Genomic DNA, 19,037 nt, shown 5'->3' with positions numbered 1-19,037 from the left:
TATGAGCTTATAAACTTATCAGCATTAGCATTAAAGCATTTAGAGAGAACTCGTATCATTCCAGCTCGTCTTAAAATGATATTTGTTTTGGAAGGTGACATTCCATATAGACAGGAAACAAGAGTCTTCCAAAAAACGGCGTCAGACAGGATATGTCATAATAGCACACACGTTGTGCACCCTATTCCATATAGTGCACTACTTTTTACCAGGGCCCATTGGGACCTACTTTATATAGACAATAGGGAGCCATTTGAGACGCAGCCTATACCTACCATCAGATGCTATGCTATCTTCTTTCGGTAGACATTTCTTTGTAACACAAATGATGATAGTTCCACCGTTAGCAGGCCTGTCTTTCCATAAATCTGGATATTTTTGTTTAAACGATACAGTGCACACTAAGGAAAGAGGGTTCCTCAAGGGTTCTTTGGGAAAGATGATGGTTCTATGTGGAACCATAATGACTCAAATAACCCCTTTGAGCAATTCAATGGTTGTTTGCAGTTCACAAAAGGGTTATTTGCTCTTTTAGGGCCATTTGTCATTTTTGGGGGAAATATTGCCAAGCAATTTAGCTGGCATTGGAGTGGGGTATGAGACACTGGATTCGCAATGAGCAACATGGACATGAATAATAGACTTCATATATCAACTTGAAACTGAACATGGTATGTATGTATTACTGTATCATGATAAAATAAGCAACATATGAGACATGAACGGCCAACATTTTACTCCAACATTGGAGTTCATTGTCTCTCGCTTGAGCTCAAAAACGATCGCCATTTTTTCCAAAATATTCCGGAAGAGCTGATCACATGACCAATATCTGGCCTCTGTTTGGAGGATTCCTAAAAATGTCCCACTATGTCAAGATACGCCAGATAATAAAACGTTGCTATTTTTCAAATGTAAACTAGTTGCAGAAACTTTTGCTCCGCAATATGGCAAGAGAAAAACCAGTGTATCATGGGCTTTAGTGATAATTAAAATGTTGGGGCAGCAGCACGTATTAATATTTTGGGTAGTTTATTTCTTTTAAACCGTGAGTGAGAGTAACATTCCAGTTTATGTAATCTGTTGTGTTATTCTATTAGATATGAACTATGACTATGGCCAAAGATGGTGTCATGTGAAAGACTCACATGTGTCTTATATTATGTCAATTGAGAACTGATACCTAAATCGGTGTTCAGGGTTTTCCTGTGGTGAAGGAGAAGCGGACCAAAATGCAGCGTGGTGGTTATTCATGTTCTTTAATAAAGGAACTAGACATGAAATAACTAACAAAACAATAAATGTACGAAAACCTAAACAGTCCTATCTGGTGCAAACACAGAGACAGGAACAATCACCCACAAACACACAGTGAAACCCAGGCTACCTAAGTATGATTCTCAATCAGAGACAACTAATGACACCTGCCTCTGATTGAGAACCATACTAGGCCGAAACATAGAAATACCCAAAACCTAGAAAAACGAACATAGACCGCCCACCCAACTCACGCCCTGACCATACTAAATAAATACAAAACAAAGGAAATAAAGGTCAGAACGTGACAATCAGTGGTTTGTAAACCCCAGATTTTCCAGAGCTAGCATACTTGATTCAACTTGTGAATTAACACAATAATTTTAACAATCATTTTAACAATATAATAATTACGTTGGTAACCAGTTTATAATAGCAATAAGATACCTCAGGGTTTGTGGTATAATACCAATATACCATGGCTAAGGACTGTATCCGCGAAGGATAAACTGGTTTCTCTGGAATGGGCCCAAATCCCCATCATTTGCGTGAAGAAAAGACAGATGCATAGATAATTAACAGAGAGTAGCAGGGCGAACAGTCTGGGTGGCCATTTGCATAGATGTTCAGGAGTCTTATGGCTTGGGGGTAGAAGCTGTTTAGAAGCCTCTTGGACCTAGACTTGAGCTCTGGTACCGCTTGCCGTGTGGTAGCAGAGAGAACAGTCAATAACTAGGGTGGTTGGAGTCTTTGACAATTTTTAGGGCCTTCCTATGACACAGCCTGGTATAAAGGTCCTGGATGGCAGGCAGCTTTGTCCCAGTGATGTACTGTGAGGTACACACTACCATCTGTAGTGCCTTGCGGTCAGAGGCTGAGCAGTTGCCATACCAGGCAGTGATGCAACCCGTCAGGATGCTCTTGATGGTGCAGCTGTAGAATCTTTTGAGGATCTGAGGACCCATGCCAAATATTTTCAGTCTTCTGAGGGGGAATAGGTTTTGTCGTGCCCTCTTCACGACTGTCTTGGTGTATTTGGACCATGTTAGTTTGTTGGTGATGTGGACGCTGATGTGGCGGATGTGTTGTTACCTACCCTTACCACCTGGGGGCGGCCCTTCAGGAAGTCCAGGATCCAGTTTGCAGAGGGAGGTGTTTAGTCCCAAGGTCCTTAGCTTAGTGATTAGCTTTGAGGGCACTATGGTGTTGAACGCTGAGCTCGAGTCAACGAATAGCATTCTCATATAGGTGTTCCTTTTGTCCAGGTGGGAAAGGGCACTGTGGAGTGCAATAGAGATTGCATCATTTGTGGATCTGTTAGGTCGGTATGCAAATTGGAGTGGGTCTAGGGTTTCTGGGATAATGGTGTTGATGTGAGCCATGACCAGCCTTTCAAAACACTTCATGGCTACAGACGTGAGTGCTACGGACCAGTAGTCATTTAGGCAGGTTACTTTAGTGTTCTTGGGCACAAAGACATTGGTGGTCTGTTTGAAACATGTTGGTATTACAGACTCAGACAGGGAGAGGTTGAAAATGTCAGTGAAGACACTTGCCAGTTGGTCAGCACATGCTCAGAGTACACGCCCTGGTAATCCGTCTGGCCCTACGGCCTTGTGAATGTTGACCTGTTTAACGGTTTTTCTCGCATTGGCTGCGGAGAGTGCGATCAAACAGTCATCCAGAACAACGGATGCTCTCATGAATATTTCAATGTTACTTGCCTCGAAGCAAGCATAGAAGTAGTTTAGCTCATCTGGTAGGCTCGTGTCACTGGGCAGCTCGTGGCTGTGCTTCCCTTTGTAGTCTGTAATAGTTTGCAAGCCCTGCCACATAAGACGAGCGTCAGAGCCGGTGTAGTATGATTCGATCTTAGTCCTGTATTGATGCTTTGTCGGAGGGCATCGCAGGATTTCTTATCAGCTTCCAGGTTATAGTCCTGCTCCTTAAGAGTGACAGCTCTACCCTTTAGCTCAGTGCGGATGTTGCCTGTAATCCATGGCTTCTGGTTGGGGTATGTACGTACAGTCACTGTGGTGACGACATCATCGATTCACTTATTGATGAAGCCAGTGACTGATGTGGTGTACTCCTCAATGCCATCGGAAGAATCCCGGAACATATTCCAGTCTGCTAGCAAAACAATCCTGTAGTTTAGCTTCTGCTTAATCTGATCACAGAGTTGTACAAAATCTTCAGTTTCTTGACAATTTCTCACATGGAATAGCCTTAATTTCTCAGAACAAGAACAGACTGATGAGTTCCAGAAGAAAGGTCTTTATTTTTAGAAATTTTGAGCCTGTAATCAAACCCGCAAATGCTGATGCTCAAGATACTCAACTAGTCTAAAGGACCGTTTTATTGCTTTAATCAGCACAACAGTTTTCAGATCTGCTAACGTAATTGCAAAATTGTTTTCTAATGATCAATTAGCCTTTTAAAATGATAAACTTGGATTAGCTAACACAACGTGACATTGGAACACAGGAGTGATGATTGCTGATAATGGGCCTCTGTACGCCTATGTTGATATTCCATAAAAAATCTGCTGTTTCCAGCTACAATAATAATTTACAACATCAACAATGTCTACACTGTATTTCTGATCAATGTGATGTTATTTTAATGGACAAAAAATTTGCTTTTATTTCAATAACAAGGGCATTTCTATGTGACCCCAAACTTTTGAACAGTAGGGTGTACATCAAACATCTCCAATCCAAAGTTGAATCTAGAATTGGCTTCTTCCTATTTCGCAAAAGAGCATCCTTCACTCATGCTGCCAAACATACCCTCGTAAAACTGACCATCCTACCAATCCTCGACTTCGGCAATGTCATTTACAAAATAGCCTCCAATACCCTACTCAATAAATTGGATGCAGTCTATCACAGTGCCATCCGTTTTGTCACCAAAGCCCCATATACTACCCATATACTACCTGTATGCTCGCGTTGGCTGGCCCTCGCTTCATACTCGTCGACAAACCCACTGGCTCCAAGTCATCTACAAGACCCTGCTAGGTAAAGTCATCCTTATCTCAGCTCGCTGGTCACCATAGCAGCACCCAACTGTAGCACGCGCTCCAGCAGGTATAGCTCTCTGGTCACCCCCAAAACCAATTCTTCCTTTGGTCGCCTCTCCTTCCAGTTCTCTGCTGCCAATGACTGGAACGAACAACAAAAATCTCTGAAACTGGAAACACTTATCTCCCTCACCAGCTGTCAGAGCAGCTCACAGATTTCTGCACCTGTACATAGCCCATCTATAAATTAGCCCAAACAACTACCTCTTTCCCTACTGTATTTATATATTTTTCTCCTTTGCACCCGTATTTCGATCTCTATACTTTGCACATCCTTCCATTGCAAATCAACCATTCCAGTGTTTTACTTGCTATATTGTATTTACTTCGCCACCATGGCCTTTTTTGCCTTTACCTCCCTTCTCACCTCACTTGCTCACATTGTAAATAGACTTATTTTTCTACTGTATTATTGACTGTGTTTGTTTTATTCCATGTGTAACTGTGTCGTTGTATCTGTCGAACTGCTTTGCCTTATCTTGGCCGGGTCACAGTTGTAAATGAGAACTTGGTTAAATAAAGGTGAAATAAAAAATATATTTAGGGGATACAACCATCCCAGCTCTGCAGATTTTGCTGTGAAGAGACAGAATCATTAGATGCTTCGTTTTGGTACTGACCATATCTAGATTGTTTGTGGTCGCAGGTTCAGGACTGGCTGAAGAAAAGCAACATTTACCTGGAGTTAATTCTCAAAATGTTTTATCTTTAATTTACAATCTGTAGAAGCTATGAGAATAGAAAGGTTCCGAACTTTTGTGAAACATTACAGTTGAAAAAATATATGGCAAATAGAAATAGAAACTCAATGGTTTTCAGAGATAGATGGGAGGGGTTGAGGGTAGCTGAAGGATGGGACTAAAAACAAACAGATTATAACTAATGTAAAATATACTGTCCGTAAAATTCATATAGTATGTATGATCTGGAAGTAGAAGCCTAAGTGATGTTGTCCATTAGTTTACTCCAATTAGGGGAGCGAGCGGTGATAGGGTTAGGGGAGCGAGCGGTGGTGGTGGGGTTAGGGGGAGAGGTAGGGTTAGGGGAAAATGATAAAGGATAGTATATAACAAACCTAAAACATTTCCAAGGGAAAAAAAGAATGGTTAGTGGTAGAGCTGCAGACTCAAGACTATGTATGGCCTCCAGTAACTGGGATCTGCAACTTTCACCTCTGCATTTCCCGCCATCTATGAGTCTACCTCCTATCCTTCATGCCTATCTACGAGTAAACCATTTTTAAAGAGGGAGAATACCATTTTTAAACAGCATTTATTAGCAAGTAACAGAGAGTTTATTTAGGATAAATCACTTTAGCATCATGAGTCATTCAGGCGGTCACAGTCAGAACAACATGGCTGAAAGTAACACAGTAAAATTCATTCAGGTGTATTTCAGATTTTTATGAATCAGATGAGAGCTTATCAATAGTTTTACACTTGTTCATAAAGTAACAGGGGATACTGCACACCTGAGAGGCACTTTAGTGTTTCATATCTCATAAAGGCTGCATAAGGAGAAATGACTATAGCGCAGCTCTGAGACAGTACAATACATGAATTATGTCAAGATCGATAACATATCCATTACCACATGAAACTTAATGGGGGGAAAAAGATCAGACATTGTCAGATGAGAGGGGCATGATTAAATTCATGACATAATTTTCATGCAAACAGATCTTCTCTGAGTCATAATAAATCAAACCGAATTCATATAAAAATAGAATTGGAAGATGCAATGCTGGGGATCAAGTTGTGGGCCCACTTTTCCACCATCAGGACAAATTGGATAAACTGCCCTAGGACGAGCTACTTCTGTACTCCTTACCAAGCTTGCCAATTATCAGAGCTCAAAATCAAACAGATCATGCAATAGGCTTTTAATGTGATATTTTCCAAGAACCTTTCTCAAACAATATGGGTTCTATGAGTCAACGCATGAATGATTCTGTCCAACAATTCCCCCATGTGGCCAAACTGAATCACACTTTATAACTTAGCTAGCTAGACTCATCGGTCTGAGTTAAAAAGGATCAGGGGAGACAAACATGTGCCCGTTATAGCGCCATTGTTTGGTCGATCTGAATGTGCATAGATGTTGAGAGTCTCGACAGTGTTTGGAACACGTGTACCAAGTTGTTATGTTGTTTATTAATGTTTATTGATCAGTAGCCGCCATGTTGTTTGACATGCTGTCCTGGAAAAACATGTGAGAGCTTGGTCCATAGATGCCATGTATCAAGTGTTGTACAGATGTGTCATTTGGTGCCAGAGGAGTAATATTATTTTTTATTTTTTTTGAACAAAATTCTAAAATGGCAGAAAATCTATCATAGAGGACCTTCAGGGTCCTGGAGGCAATATATATATTTCTAGTCTAGTGTGTTCTGGTCATTAATATATTAGAAAAAGACAGAGGGGTCAGAGAGAGCGAAAGGGAGAAAAGTCTTTCTCTTCATCCATTATTCCATCTCATCATTCTCTCCTCACATCCTCATCCTTCCTCTCCTCAAACTACTAGAGTTGGATGGGGGTGGCTGCTGTTGAGCTAGAGAAATGGTAGAAGTTACCCATTAGTGCAGGTCTGGGACCAGTTTTGTTGTTGTAACCCCTAGTGGTTCAGGTTAGGATATGAAGATCTGACACTAGAATAGTGCTAGGGAGGTGACCTCTGACTGTAGCCCCAGGTTCTACCTCACAGCTTGGCTTTGCCTGGCTGCAACTGCAAACTCTGGAGCTTCATGGCCATTCCCATATTCCCTGTGATCTTCAGCTTGCCCTGGAAGAACGCCTAAGGATCAGAATAGAGAGTCAGTCATTAGAATCAAAACACACAGAGAGAGAGAGAGAGCAAGCAAGACTAATTTCACAGATGCTTTTGGGAGGGCATAGCACAAGACCATTTTTTATTAAACACACAAACACACATGTTGCACACACAATTCATCTCTCCAAACATTTGTTCGTCAAAGTGCAGCCTCCATTTTGAGCAGTGGAAAGTAAATCACACTGCAGACAACACAATGAGGAAATACTCTTCTGGAGTGGGTCGGAAAACAAACCATTTTGAAATGATTCCTGACCTGCACTATACTCCGGTAGTGTGTGTTCCTGTCTGGTTTAAAGAGTTAAAATGGAGAAATTAGCATCAGTGTGGAGAGTGGGGCAGCAGCAGGATCTGCATATCCTGTGCCTTGTGTGCCTTGTGTGGCAGGCAGCAGACACAGTGACCCTAACGGTTTTGGCACTTCACCCAGCGTGTGAAAAACCACTGGGAAAAGTGAAACCAGATTAACTAAACAGGCAGCCTTCATGGACAAATCTCTCCCCGCTGTATTGCCCAATATAGGCTACAGCTCAATAAGAGAGTGAAGCACTAAGCATGCAGGCCTTCTCAGAGCTACAAGTGTGAACACGTTGTCTGATGTACTCAATGTACTTGTGTAGTGTACAGCCGGCTTAAGCAACAACGATAGACATCGTAACAGAAACCCTGGAGGTTTCCTTGGTGAGACCGTAGTTCCAAAGACACACCTATCCTCCATTACAAAAGCACCATTATATAAAACGGGGGAAAACTAGAGAAGAAATGGACCATAGTCAACCTTTTGAACGATAGATAATAGTACAGTCGGATCTAAGGTCAACAAGTATGACATCATTGCACTGTGAAGATCCCAACCCTCTTCGATTTTTTTGCACCAAGCCCAGTTGTAACTAACCTGGTGCAGCTTATCAACCAGAAAATTATTAAAAATCAGGTACGCTAGATTAGGGTTGGAGTGAAAACCTACAGTACGGTAGCTCTCCAGAAACAGGGTTGGAGAGTCCTGAACAAACCTTACAAATTCACAGCCGAGTTCCTATACTACAATTTAGTATACAAAAGTCCATTAAAATCAGACATACCTTCAAACAGAGCAAATTAAAAGTAAAATAACACAGACATTGACACAGACGTTGACCTCATATTGAACCCGTTCTTTCATTTTCCAGAACGTGTTCTACTTAAGAAACAATAAGGTTAATGGGCTCTTTTCTAAAGGGATCACCTATCAAGAGGCCAGTGTTGGGATCTGGCTAGTAAAAGACTGTGCCCCATAGCAAAAGTCTAGACTGTGTTGATGAAGTTAATCAACAAGTGAAGCGTTTTATCAAGAAAATTATGCCAAATACTTTTAAAAAATGTCAAGTCGGCTGAATGTCCTTCGGGTGGTGGACCACTTGATACACAGGGAAACTGTTGAGTGTGAAAAACCCCAGTGTTGAATGAAGTTCTTGACACAAACCGGTGCACCTGACACCTACTACCACACCCTGTTACATTTACATTTACATTTAAGTCATTTAGCAGACGCTCTTATCCAGAGCGACTTACAAATTGGTGCATTCACCTTATGACATCCAGTGGAACAACCACTTTACAATAGTGCATCTAAATATTTTAAGGGGGGTGAGAAGGATTACTTTATCCTATCCTAGGTATTCCTTAAAGAGGTGGGGTTTCAGGTGTCTCCGGAAGGTGGTGATTGACTCCGCTGTCCTGGCGTCGTGAGGGAGTTTGTTCCACCATTGGGGAGCCAGAGCAGCGAACAGTTTTGACTGAGCTGAGCGGGAACTGTACTTCCTCAGTGGTAGGGAGGCGAGCAGGCCAGAGGTGGATGAACGCAGTGCCCTTATTTGGGTATAGGGCCTGATCAGAGCCTGGAGGTACTGAGGTGCCGTTCCCCTCACAGCTCCGTAGGCAAGCACCATGGTCTTGTAGCGGATGCGAGCTTCAACTGGAAGCCAGTGGAGAGAGCGGAGGAGCGGGGTGACGTGAGAGAACTTGGGAAGGTTGAACACCAGACGGGCTGCGGCGTTCTGGATGAGTTGTAGGGGTTTAATGGCACAGGCAGGGAGCCCAGCCAACAGCGAGTTGCAGTAATCCAGACGGGAGATGACAAGTGCCTGGATTAGGACCTGCGCCGCTTCCTGTGTGAGGCAGGGTCGTACTCTGCGGATGTTGTAGAGCATGAACCTACAGGAACGGGCCACCGCCTTGATGTTAGTTGAGAACGACAGTTTGTTGTCCAGGATCACGCCATGGTTCTTAGCGCTCTGGGAGGAGGACACAATGGAGTTGTCAACCGTGATGGCGAGATCATGGAACGGGCAGTCCTTCCCCGGGAGGAAGAGCAGCTCCGTCTTGCCGAAGTTCAGCTTGAGGTGGTGATCCGTCATCCACACTGATATGTCTGCCAGACATGCAGAGATGCGATTCGCCACCTGGTCATCAGAAGGGGGAAAGGAGAAGATTAATTGTGTGTCGTCTGCATAGCAATGATAGGAGAGACCATGTGAGGTTATGACAGAGCCAAGTGACTTGGTGTATAGCGAGAATAGGAGAGGGCCTAGAACAGAGCCCTGGGGGACACCAGTGGTGAGAGCGCGTGGTGAGGAGACAAATTCTCGCCACGCCACCTGGTAGGAGCGACCTGTCAGGTAGGACGCAATCCAAGCGTGGGCCGCGCCGGAGATGCCCAACTCGGAGAGGGTGGAGAGGAGGATCTGATGGTTCACAGTATCGAAGGCAGCCGATAGGTCTAGAAGGATGAGAGCAGAGGAGAGAGAGTTAGCTTTAGCGGTGCGGAGCGCCTCCGTGATACAGAGAAGAGCAGTCTCAGTTGAATGACTAGTCTTGAAACCTGACAGATTTGGATCAAGAAGGTCATTCTGAGAGAGATAGCGGGAGAGCTGACCAAGGACGGCACGTTCAAGAGTTTTGGAGAGAAAAGAAAGAAGGGATACTGGTCTGTAGTTGTTGACATCGGAGGGATCGAGTGTAGGTTTTTTCAGAAGGGGTGCAACTCTCGCCCTCTTGAAGACGGAAGGGACGTAGCCAGCGGTCAGGGATAAGTTGATGAGCGAGGTGAGGTAAGGGAGAAGGTCTCCGGAAATGGTCTGGAGAAGAGAGGAGGGGATAGGGTCGAGCGGGCAGGTTGTTGGGCGGCCGGCCGTCACAAGACGCGAGATTTCATCTGGAGAGAGAGGGGAGAAAGAGGTCAGAGCACAGGGTAGGGCAGTGTGAGCAGAACCAGCGGTGTTGTTTGACTTAGCAAACGAGGATCGGATGTCGTCGATCTTCTTTTCAAAATGGTTGACGAAGTCATCTGCAGAGAGGGAGGAGGGGGGGGGAGGATTCAGGAGGGAGGAGAATGTGGCAAAGAGCTTCCTAGGGTTAGAGGCAGATGCTTGGAATTTAGAGTGGTAGAAAGTGGCTTTAGCAGCAGAGACAGAGGAGGAAAATGTAGAGAGGAGGGAGTGAAAGGATGCCAGGTCCGCAGGGAGGAGAGTTTTCCTCCATTTCCGCTCGGCCTTCCGGAGCCCTGTTCTGTGAGCTCGCATTGAGTCGTCAAGCCACGGAGCGGGAGGGGAGGACCGAGCCGGCCTGGAAGATAGGGGACATAGAGAGTCAAAGGATGCAGAAAGGGAGGAGAGGAGGGTTGAGGAGGCAGAATCAGGAGATAGGTTGGAGAAGGTTTGAGCAGAGGGAAGAGATGATAGGATGGAAGAGGAGAGAGTAGCGGGGGAGAGAGAGCGAAGGTTGGGACGGCGCGATACCATCCGAGTAGGGGCAGTGTGGGAAGTGTTGGATGAGAGCGAGAGGGAAAAGGATACAAGGTAGTGGTCGGAGACTTGGAGGGGAGTTGCAATGAGGTTAGTGGAAGAACAGCATCTAGTAAAGATGAGGTCGAGCGTATTGCCTGCCTTGTGAGTAGGGGGAAGGTGAGAGGGTGAGGTCAAAAGAGGAGAGGAGTGGAAAGAAGGAGGCAGAGAGGAATGAGTCAAAGGTAGACGTGGGGAGGTTAAAGTCGCCCAGAACTGTGAGAGGTGAGCCGTCCTCAGGAAAGGAGCTTATCAAGGCATCAAGCTCATTGATGAACTCTCCGAGGGGACCTGGAGGGCGATAAATGATAAGGATGTTAAGCTTGAAAGGGCTGGTAACTGTGACAGCATGAAATTCAAAGGAGGCGATAGACAGATGGGTAAGGGGAGAAAGAGAGAATGACCACATGGGAGAGATAAGGATCCCTATGCCACCACCCCGCTGACCAGAAGCTCTCGGGGTGTGCGAGAACACGTGGGCGGACGAAGAGAGAGCAGTAGGAGTAGCAGTGTTATCTGTGGTGATCCATGTTTCTGTCAGTGCCAAGAAGTCGAGGGACTGGAGGGAGGCATAGGCTGAGATGAACTCTGCCTTGTTGGCTGCAGATCGGCAGTTCCAGAGGCTACCGGAGACCTGGAACTCCACGTGGGTCGTGCGCGCTGGGACCACCAGATTAGGGTGGCAGCGGCCACGCGGTGTGGAGCATTTGTATGGTCTGTGCAGAGAGGAGAGAACAGGGATAGACAGACACATAGTTGACAGGCTACAGAAGAGGCTACGCTAATGCAAGGAGATTGGAATGACAAGTGGACTACACGTCTCGAATGTTCAGAAAGTTAAGCTTACGTAGCAAGAATCTTATTGACTAAAATTATTAAAAATGATACAGTACTGCTGAAGTAGGCTAGCTGGCAGTGGCTGCGTTGTTGACTTTGTAGGCTAGCTGACAGTGGCTGCGTTGTTGACACTACACTAATCAAGTCGTTCCGTTGAGTGTAGTAGTTTCTACAGTGCTGCTATTCGGGGCTAGCTGGCTAGCTAGCAGTGTTGATTACGTTACGTTGCGTTAAAAGAACGACAATAGCTGGCTAGCTAACCTAGAAAATCGCTCTAGACTACACAATTATCTTTGATACACAGACGGCTATGTAGCTAGCTATGTAGCTAGCTACGATCAAACAAATCAAACCGTTGTGCTGTAATGAAATGAAATGAAAAATGTGATACTACCTGTGGAGCGAAGCGGAATGCGACCGGGTTGTTGAGTGCGGAAGTTCTATTCAGTAGATGTTGGCTAGCTGTTGGCTAGCTAGCAGTGTCTCCTACGTTAAGGACGACAAATAGCTGGCTAGCTAACCTCGGTAAATTAAGATAATCACTCTAAGACTACACGCTCTAAACTACACAATTATCTTGGATACGAAGACAGCAAAGACAACTATGTAGCTAGCTAACACTACACTAATCAAGTCGTTCAGTTGAGTGTAATAGTTTCTACAGTGATGCTATTCGGTAGACGGTGGACGTTTGCTAGCTGGCTAGCTGCTGGGCAGATAGCAGTGTAGACTACGTTAGGACGACGAAATACGAAGTTGCAATAGAAGTGCTGACTGTTTCACTTTGTTGTCCTCTTTCTTTTCCTTTTTCTTCTGTCCTTCTTTTGTCCTTATTTTGTCTTCCTTTCTTCTTTCTTTCTTCTTCTGTTCAAAGGCACTTAAATCTTTTGTCTTGCTCATTCACCCTCTGAATGGCACACATACACAATCCTTGTCTCAATTGTCTCAAGGCTTGAAAATAACATATTTAACTCATCTACACTGATTGAAATAAATGTAACAAGTTTTTTTTTTCACCTTTATTTAACCAGGTAAACTAGTTGAGAACAAGTTCTCATTTACAACTGCGACCTGGCCAAGATAAAACAAAGCAGTGCGACACAAACAACAACACAGAGTTACACATGGCAGAAACAAGCGTACAGTCAATAACACAATAGAAAAAAAGTGACATCAATAAGGGATCATAGCTTTCACCTGGTCAGTCTGTCATGGAAAGAGCAGGTGTTCTTAATGTTTTGTATACTTAGCCTTCGGAAAGTATTCAGACCCCTTAACATTTCCACGTTTTCAGACCCCTTAACATTTCCACGTTTTGTTACATTACAGCCTTATTCTAAAATTGATTACATAGTTTTTCCCCCTCATCAATCTATTTTTATTTTACCTTTATTTAACCAGGCAAGTCAGTTAAGAAAAAATTATTATTTTCAATGATGGCCGAGGAACAGTGGGTTAACTGCCTGTTCAGGGGCAGAACGACAGATTTGTACCTTGTCAGCTCGGGGATTCGAACTTGCAACCTTTCGGTTACTAGTCCATGCTCTAACCACTAGGCTACCCTGCCGCCCCAAATATACACAATACCCCATAATGACACAGAAAAAACAGGTTTGTAGACATTTTTGCAATTTTTCTTTTTTTTAAATGAATTTTTTACTTAAGTATTCAGGCCCTTTACGCAGTGCTTTGTTGATGCACCTTTGGCAGCGATTACAGCCTCGAGTCTGATGCTACAAGCTTGGCACACCTGTATTTGGGGAGTTTCTCCCATTCTTCTTTGCAGATCCTCTCAAGCTCTGTCAAGTTGGATGGGGAGCATCGCTGCACAGCTATTTTCAAGTCTCTCCAAATATGTTTTGGTACACTTCCCCAGATCTGTGCCTCGACAAATTCCTGTCTCGGAGCTCTACAGACAATTTCTTCAACCTCTTGGCTTGGTATTTGCTCTGACACGTACTTATATTGATGTGTGTCCCTTTCCAAAACATGTCTAAACAATTGAATTTACCACAGGTGGACTCAATCAAGTTGTAGAAACATCTCAAGGATGTTTCATGGAAACAGGATGCACCTGAGCTCAATTTCAAGTCTCATAGCAAAGAGTCTGAATACTTACGTAAATAAGGTATCAGTTTTTTAAAGTTTTCACTTTGGGGTATTGGGTAATTGTGTGTAGATTGCTGGGTAAAAACTTTTTTTTAAATAACTTTTAGAACAAGGCTGAAACATAACAAAATGTGGAAAAAGCGTGAATACTATTCCGAAAGGATCTGTACAGTATGTATATAACATTTTGTATAATAATTTAAATGTAAAAACTCAGTGTTGAAGCTTGTTAGCTAGCGTACTGTTAGCCCTTGTTAGCTAGCGTACTGTTAGCCCTTGTTAGCTAGCGTACTGTTAGCCCTTGTTAGCTAGCGTACTGTTAGCCCTTGTTAGCTAGCGTACTGTTAGCCCTTGTTAGCTAGCGTACTGTTAGCCCTTGTTAGCTAGCGTACTGTTAGCCCTTGTTAGCTAGCGTACTGTTAGCCCTTGTTAGCTAGCGTACTGTTAGCCCTTGTTAGCTAGCGTACTGTTAGCCAGTATGTCTGACTGGCTGGCTTGTCGGCTGGCTGACTGACTAAAGAAATTAAGTCAAATGAGAGGTCATGAAGAGCAGAAGTACAGCCCACACCATTGTGTAAAACCTAAATATTGAAATGGACCAATTAGAATATAGACAGCCTCCCTCACACCCATAAGTCAAAGAAGAGTGTTTAAGTTTGCAAACTTAAACAAAGAGACTGGCTAAAATACAGCATATCAACTCCCTAAAGTAATAACAGCAGAAGTCTGCTACTAACAACTATGGGGAGAAAAGAGTTTGTTGAGTCTAATCACGCCACACCAAGGCCAGGTAATACTTACTGTCTGTGGGTTCATTTTCCCCGTCATCAAGGACAGCAGGTCTGCATCCAACATGGCAATGGTGCAGTCCGCTTTCTTTGCTAGAAGCGGAGAAGGAGGAGAGGAAGAGGCGCGCAAGAACGGGAGAAATACAGAGAGACCACAACAATCACAATACAGCCTGTGAAAATACAACTAGCTTTTTACATTCTTACTGTCAATGTGGACGAAACCTCTCATTCTGACCTGTTGTTGTGGCCCTTGCTGTTCTTACCTGTGTCATTGTGAACGCAACCCTTGCCATTCTTCACGTCCACTATCCAGGTCGCCTCTTCACCATCCGGACCATCCTTGACCTTGAAGGCAAACACCCCCCCAATCTTCTTCACAAATGACTCCCCATCCTACACAGAGATACAAGGCAGTATAAGTCATAAGATTGATAAATCAGTACTATATCATAATGTCATGTCCAAATATGGGGGAAAAAAAAGGACTGATGTTAGGAAACAGCAACAACAACAAAAAATGTATCCCTAACAAGACATTTAATATTTAGTTCAACCATTCTTTGATCCATGGGCTTTGTAAAATCATTAAAAGAACTGCAAAGAATTCACTGAAAACACACACTGATTATCAGATACATAGTAGTAGAATACCATTACACCAAAACAGAGATCCTAATAGGAACCAGATAGCCAGCACTGCTCCCAGACAGACTTGTAAAATCTAAAGTAGGACAAGAGATTAGTGATGCACCGATATGATATTTTTGGCCGATTCCGATATTTACCTGGCAAAAAAAACAAACAGATACCGATAACCGATATTGAAAATGTTTGCGGCCTTTTAAGCATTCTAGTACAATTAAATAGTTAACACACACGGATGCAGTGGTCTAAGGCCCTGCATTTCAGTGCAAGAGGCGTCACTACAGTCCCTGGTTCGAATCCAGGCTGTATCACATCCGGTCGTGATTTGGAGTTGCGGTATGGTAAACACATCGTTCGTGGCCGGTGTTTGCAGACCTTTTTTGTACATCTTTTTTTTTAACACGCAAAGACCCAAACGGCATTCCATAGTATGTGTGTCGTGAAGCTAACAGCAGTGATGCTATTACTGTGTAACGCCGATAGGGAACCATCTGAACGATAGCGCACTTGGTAGCATGTACCGGTGCTCGACCAGTCGGTGAAAGCCAACATCACCCACGACAGAGAACGGTTGATTGTCAATGGCAATGAATTACATTATCTTGGCTTTCATGGATTTTGCCTTGGAGTCGTCTCGCTGAAATGTTGTTACTCTTTGAAACAACTGCTCGATCCACACAGCAGACATTGTGGGGCTAGTTTAAGAATGCCGTGTTGCACGTGTAGCTCAGATTTTACATGGCGTCATTATGTCATGTACCTACGTTATATAGTATGCACGTCAGCTTTGACATCGGGTTTGCACAATGGGGCGTTATAAACTAGACGTTGGGCTGATACCGATGTTGGCATTTTTAGCTAATATCGACCGATTCCGATATATTCACTGATATATCGTGCATCCCTACAAGAGATGAATGTTACACATCCAGAGTCAAAAGAGTTAGTTTAGTTCCGTTTATTTCTGTCTGTGTAATAGAGGTCTAGTTGTGTATTTTGGACCCAACAGCACTGCTCTTCACTGATGGCTAGGCTGTGTTAAGGCGAGAGAGAGAGATGGCGGGCGGGCGGGCGAGAGAGAGAGAGAGAGAGAGAGATCTGCCATCATCTAGCTTGTGATGTTTATAGTAGTGATGAGGTCAGAAGGAGCAAAGCAGCTACCAATAAACACACTTTATAGAGTGCAGGACCATTTATCTGATTGGTTCAAACAACATAACTTTATAGAGTGCAGGACCATTTATGTGATTGGTTCAAACAACATAAATGGTCCTGCACTCTATAAAGTTATGTTGTTTGAACCAATCACATAAATGGTCCTGCACTCTATAAAGTTATGTTGTTTGAACCAATCAGATAAATGGTCCTGCACTCTATAAAGTTATCTGATTGGTTCAAACAACATAACTTTATCATTGTATGACATGGAGGAAAAGCCCGTTTCCGGGAAGGGATGCATGTGTGCTGCAGTCGAAGTGGAAAGAGAAATGGAAATAGGCTGTCTCCTTCATGTAGTATGTATGATCGAGATGAATAACACTCATATGGCTGTAGTGTGGAGGAAATGGATCAGAGGTCACAATTTCACTGAAAATGTGTATAAGGAACAGAAAAGAGGTCTAAACAAGTTGGTGTGAAAACAGGATTTTCAGCATAAGAAGGTTTGCAGCATAAGCAGGTTTGCAGCATAAGCAGGACATATTCAAATAGCCATTGTTTCCCTGTATGCCATTTTAGCCTACTTTAGAGGATGAAGCAATAATTGATAACTGAAACAGATAACACACAGTAATGAAGATACCTCCTCCAGCTTCTTTTTTATCTCCTGGAAGACTGCATAGGCCTTGAACCTCTCCAAGCTGCTCTCTGCATTGGTGTTAACTGCCTGGATTCTCTGGGAGCTGAGAGAGAGAAAGAGAGAGCGAGGGGGAGAACGAGAGAGACACATAATGGACAGAGGGCATGATATACAGAGCCTGTGAGATAGGCTGCAACTATAACAAGCCAATGAGGATTATTCAGCAGGAGAAAAGAGATATAGCATGGGGGTAGATCACCCAGGCTAAATAGACAGAGTCCTCATTACATAAGGCTCTTGCCACAGTCACAAGTAGCTACTTTTAGCAACACTAGTATTTACACACTAACGTTGCAAGATATTAGCTTGCAAAAAACCCAGAATAGTCCTCCAAAGGCCAGGAGTTAAATCTAATTCAATTTACTATTCAGATTGTCCGTAGGGTAGGTCCTTGTGCAGGAAAAAACTAAACAAATCTGCTTCTTTGTGCAGGTATGTTGTAGACTCACTTCCTCTCTGCTTACTTCATATTAAAATAAAAGTCCTGCACGTGCACCATACCTGCACAAAAAAAAGCAAGACTTTTATTTTGACACGAGGTAAGCAGAGAGGAACTGAATGAGTCTCCAACAGACACACATTTGGACATTCTGTTTAATTATAAATTCCATTCTGTTTTTCTCAAATTCCCTACTGCACAAGGGTTCAAGCATACAGACAACCAACAGAATAAGTTAGAATTTAATTCGATTTAACTTCTGGCTTCCTGCGAACTATTGCGTTTTTTTTTTAATAAGTAAGCTAAGTCACAACATGATGGTATCATTGACTGACATCCACTGTGAGAGCAGTCCAAATGCAGAGAGCAGAAGACATATTTGATGCAAGTTATAGAAAGGGGTTGGCTCTTTGATTAGATAATTAGACTAAAGTTGACCTACATCTAAACCCAATATTATGAATGTGGTGTGAAAGTAAGAGCAGTGGCTAAAGTTAATAGCTAGCAAGTATATGGATAAATAAAGATGGGCTTCCAGAGGAATATAATATAATACTTGTCAGGTTGTTATCTTGTTATTATTGCACAAGTCATGTGTTAGCACAGCAGTTGTTTTCAAAGAGCTAGCCAGCAGCTAGCATAGCTCCACACTTGCATGTCACAAGGTTGACCCGTTCCGGATGAATAACGCGAGGAAACGAGTGGCAATAATAATAATGATATAATGTTACTCATTTGAAGTATTTCTCACCTTACGACCTGTGATTCGCGCATTTTGACATTTGAAACAACCATTTTCAAACAGGCCGATGCAGCTCTTATGCTTGCTGTGTTGTGAATAAACTTTGTAACCGGAATTCCTTATTATGTTTCTCTGCAAGACCCTACATGTCAATAGCCGAGAAGGTGATGAGTTGATCTTCAATGCAGAGTTCTACTACTTTCTCTCTAAAAAAAGACCCTACATGTCAATAGCCGAGAAGGTGATGAGTTGATCTTCAATGCAGAGTTCTACTACTTTCTCTCTAAAAAAAAGACCCTACATGTCAATAGCCGAGAAGGCGATGAGTTGATCTTCAATGCAGAGTTCTACTACTTTCTCTCTAAAAAAAGACAGCCGAATTTGCTCTCAAGTCTATCTGACCAAATAACTAACATCTTTGTTCGTGTGTTGATGAGTATTATTGGCCACTATTCCAATCACACGATCTTATTATGCCTTAAACAACTAATTTCACTTATAATCCTTGCTCTTTTTATGCAATATTATTTTTTAAATTGTATTTATTTAATGGTTTTATTTTTAATAAAACATATGTAAGACATTTATATTGCAAAATATTTTTTAAATAGATTGTCGAACACG

General features: G+C 43.0%; 1 protein-coding gene across 1 annotated transcript; it reads right to left on the bottom strand.

The window, feature by feature from the left end:
* Window positions 1-5,595: 5,595 nt before the first annotated feature.
* Window positions 5,596-18,578, bottom strand: LOC124038050 (sterol carrier protein 2-like). Its single transcript, XM_046353441.1, has 6 exons — window positions 18,423-18,578; window positions 17,176-17,275; window positions 14,993-15,122; window positions 14,740-14,819; window positions 7,039-7,135; window positions 5,596-6,892 (listed from the first exon to the last, which is right to left on the bottom strand). Exons 1-5 carry the CDS (start codon window positions 18,464-18,466, stop codon window positions 7,040-7,042), a joined length of 450 nt encoding a protein of 149 aa, XP_046209397.1. The 5' UTR covers window positions 18,467-18,578; the 3' UTR covers window positions 5,596-6,892; window position 7,039.
* Between the last annotated feature and the right edge of the window lie 459 nt (window positions 18,579-19,037).

This window comes from Oncorhynchus gorbuscha, linkage group LG06, assembly GCF_021184085.1.
Source record: "Oncorhynchus gorbuscha isolate QuinsamMale2020 ecotype Even-year linkage group LG06, OgorEven_v1.0, whole genome shotgun sequence".
NCBI lineage: Eukaryota > Metazoa > Chordata > Actinopteri > Salmoniformes > Salmonidae > Oncorhynchus > Oncorhynchus gorbuscha.
Note: the sequence above shows the minus strand (reverse complement) of the source record. Positions and strands in the feature narration are given on the sequence as shown.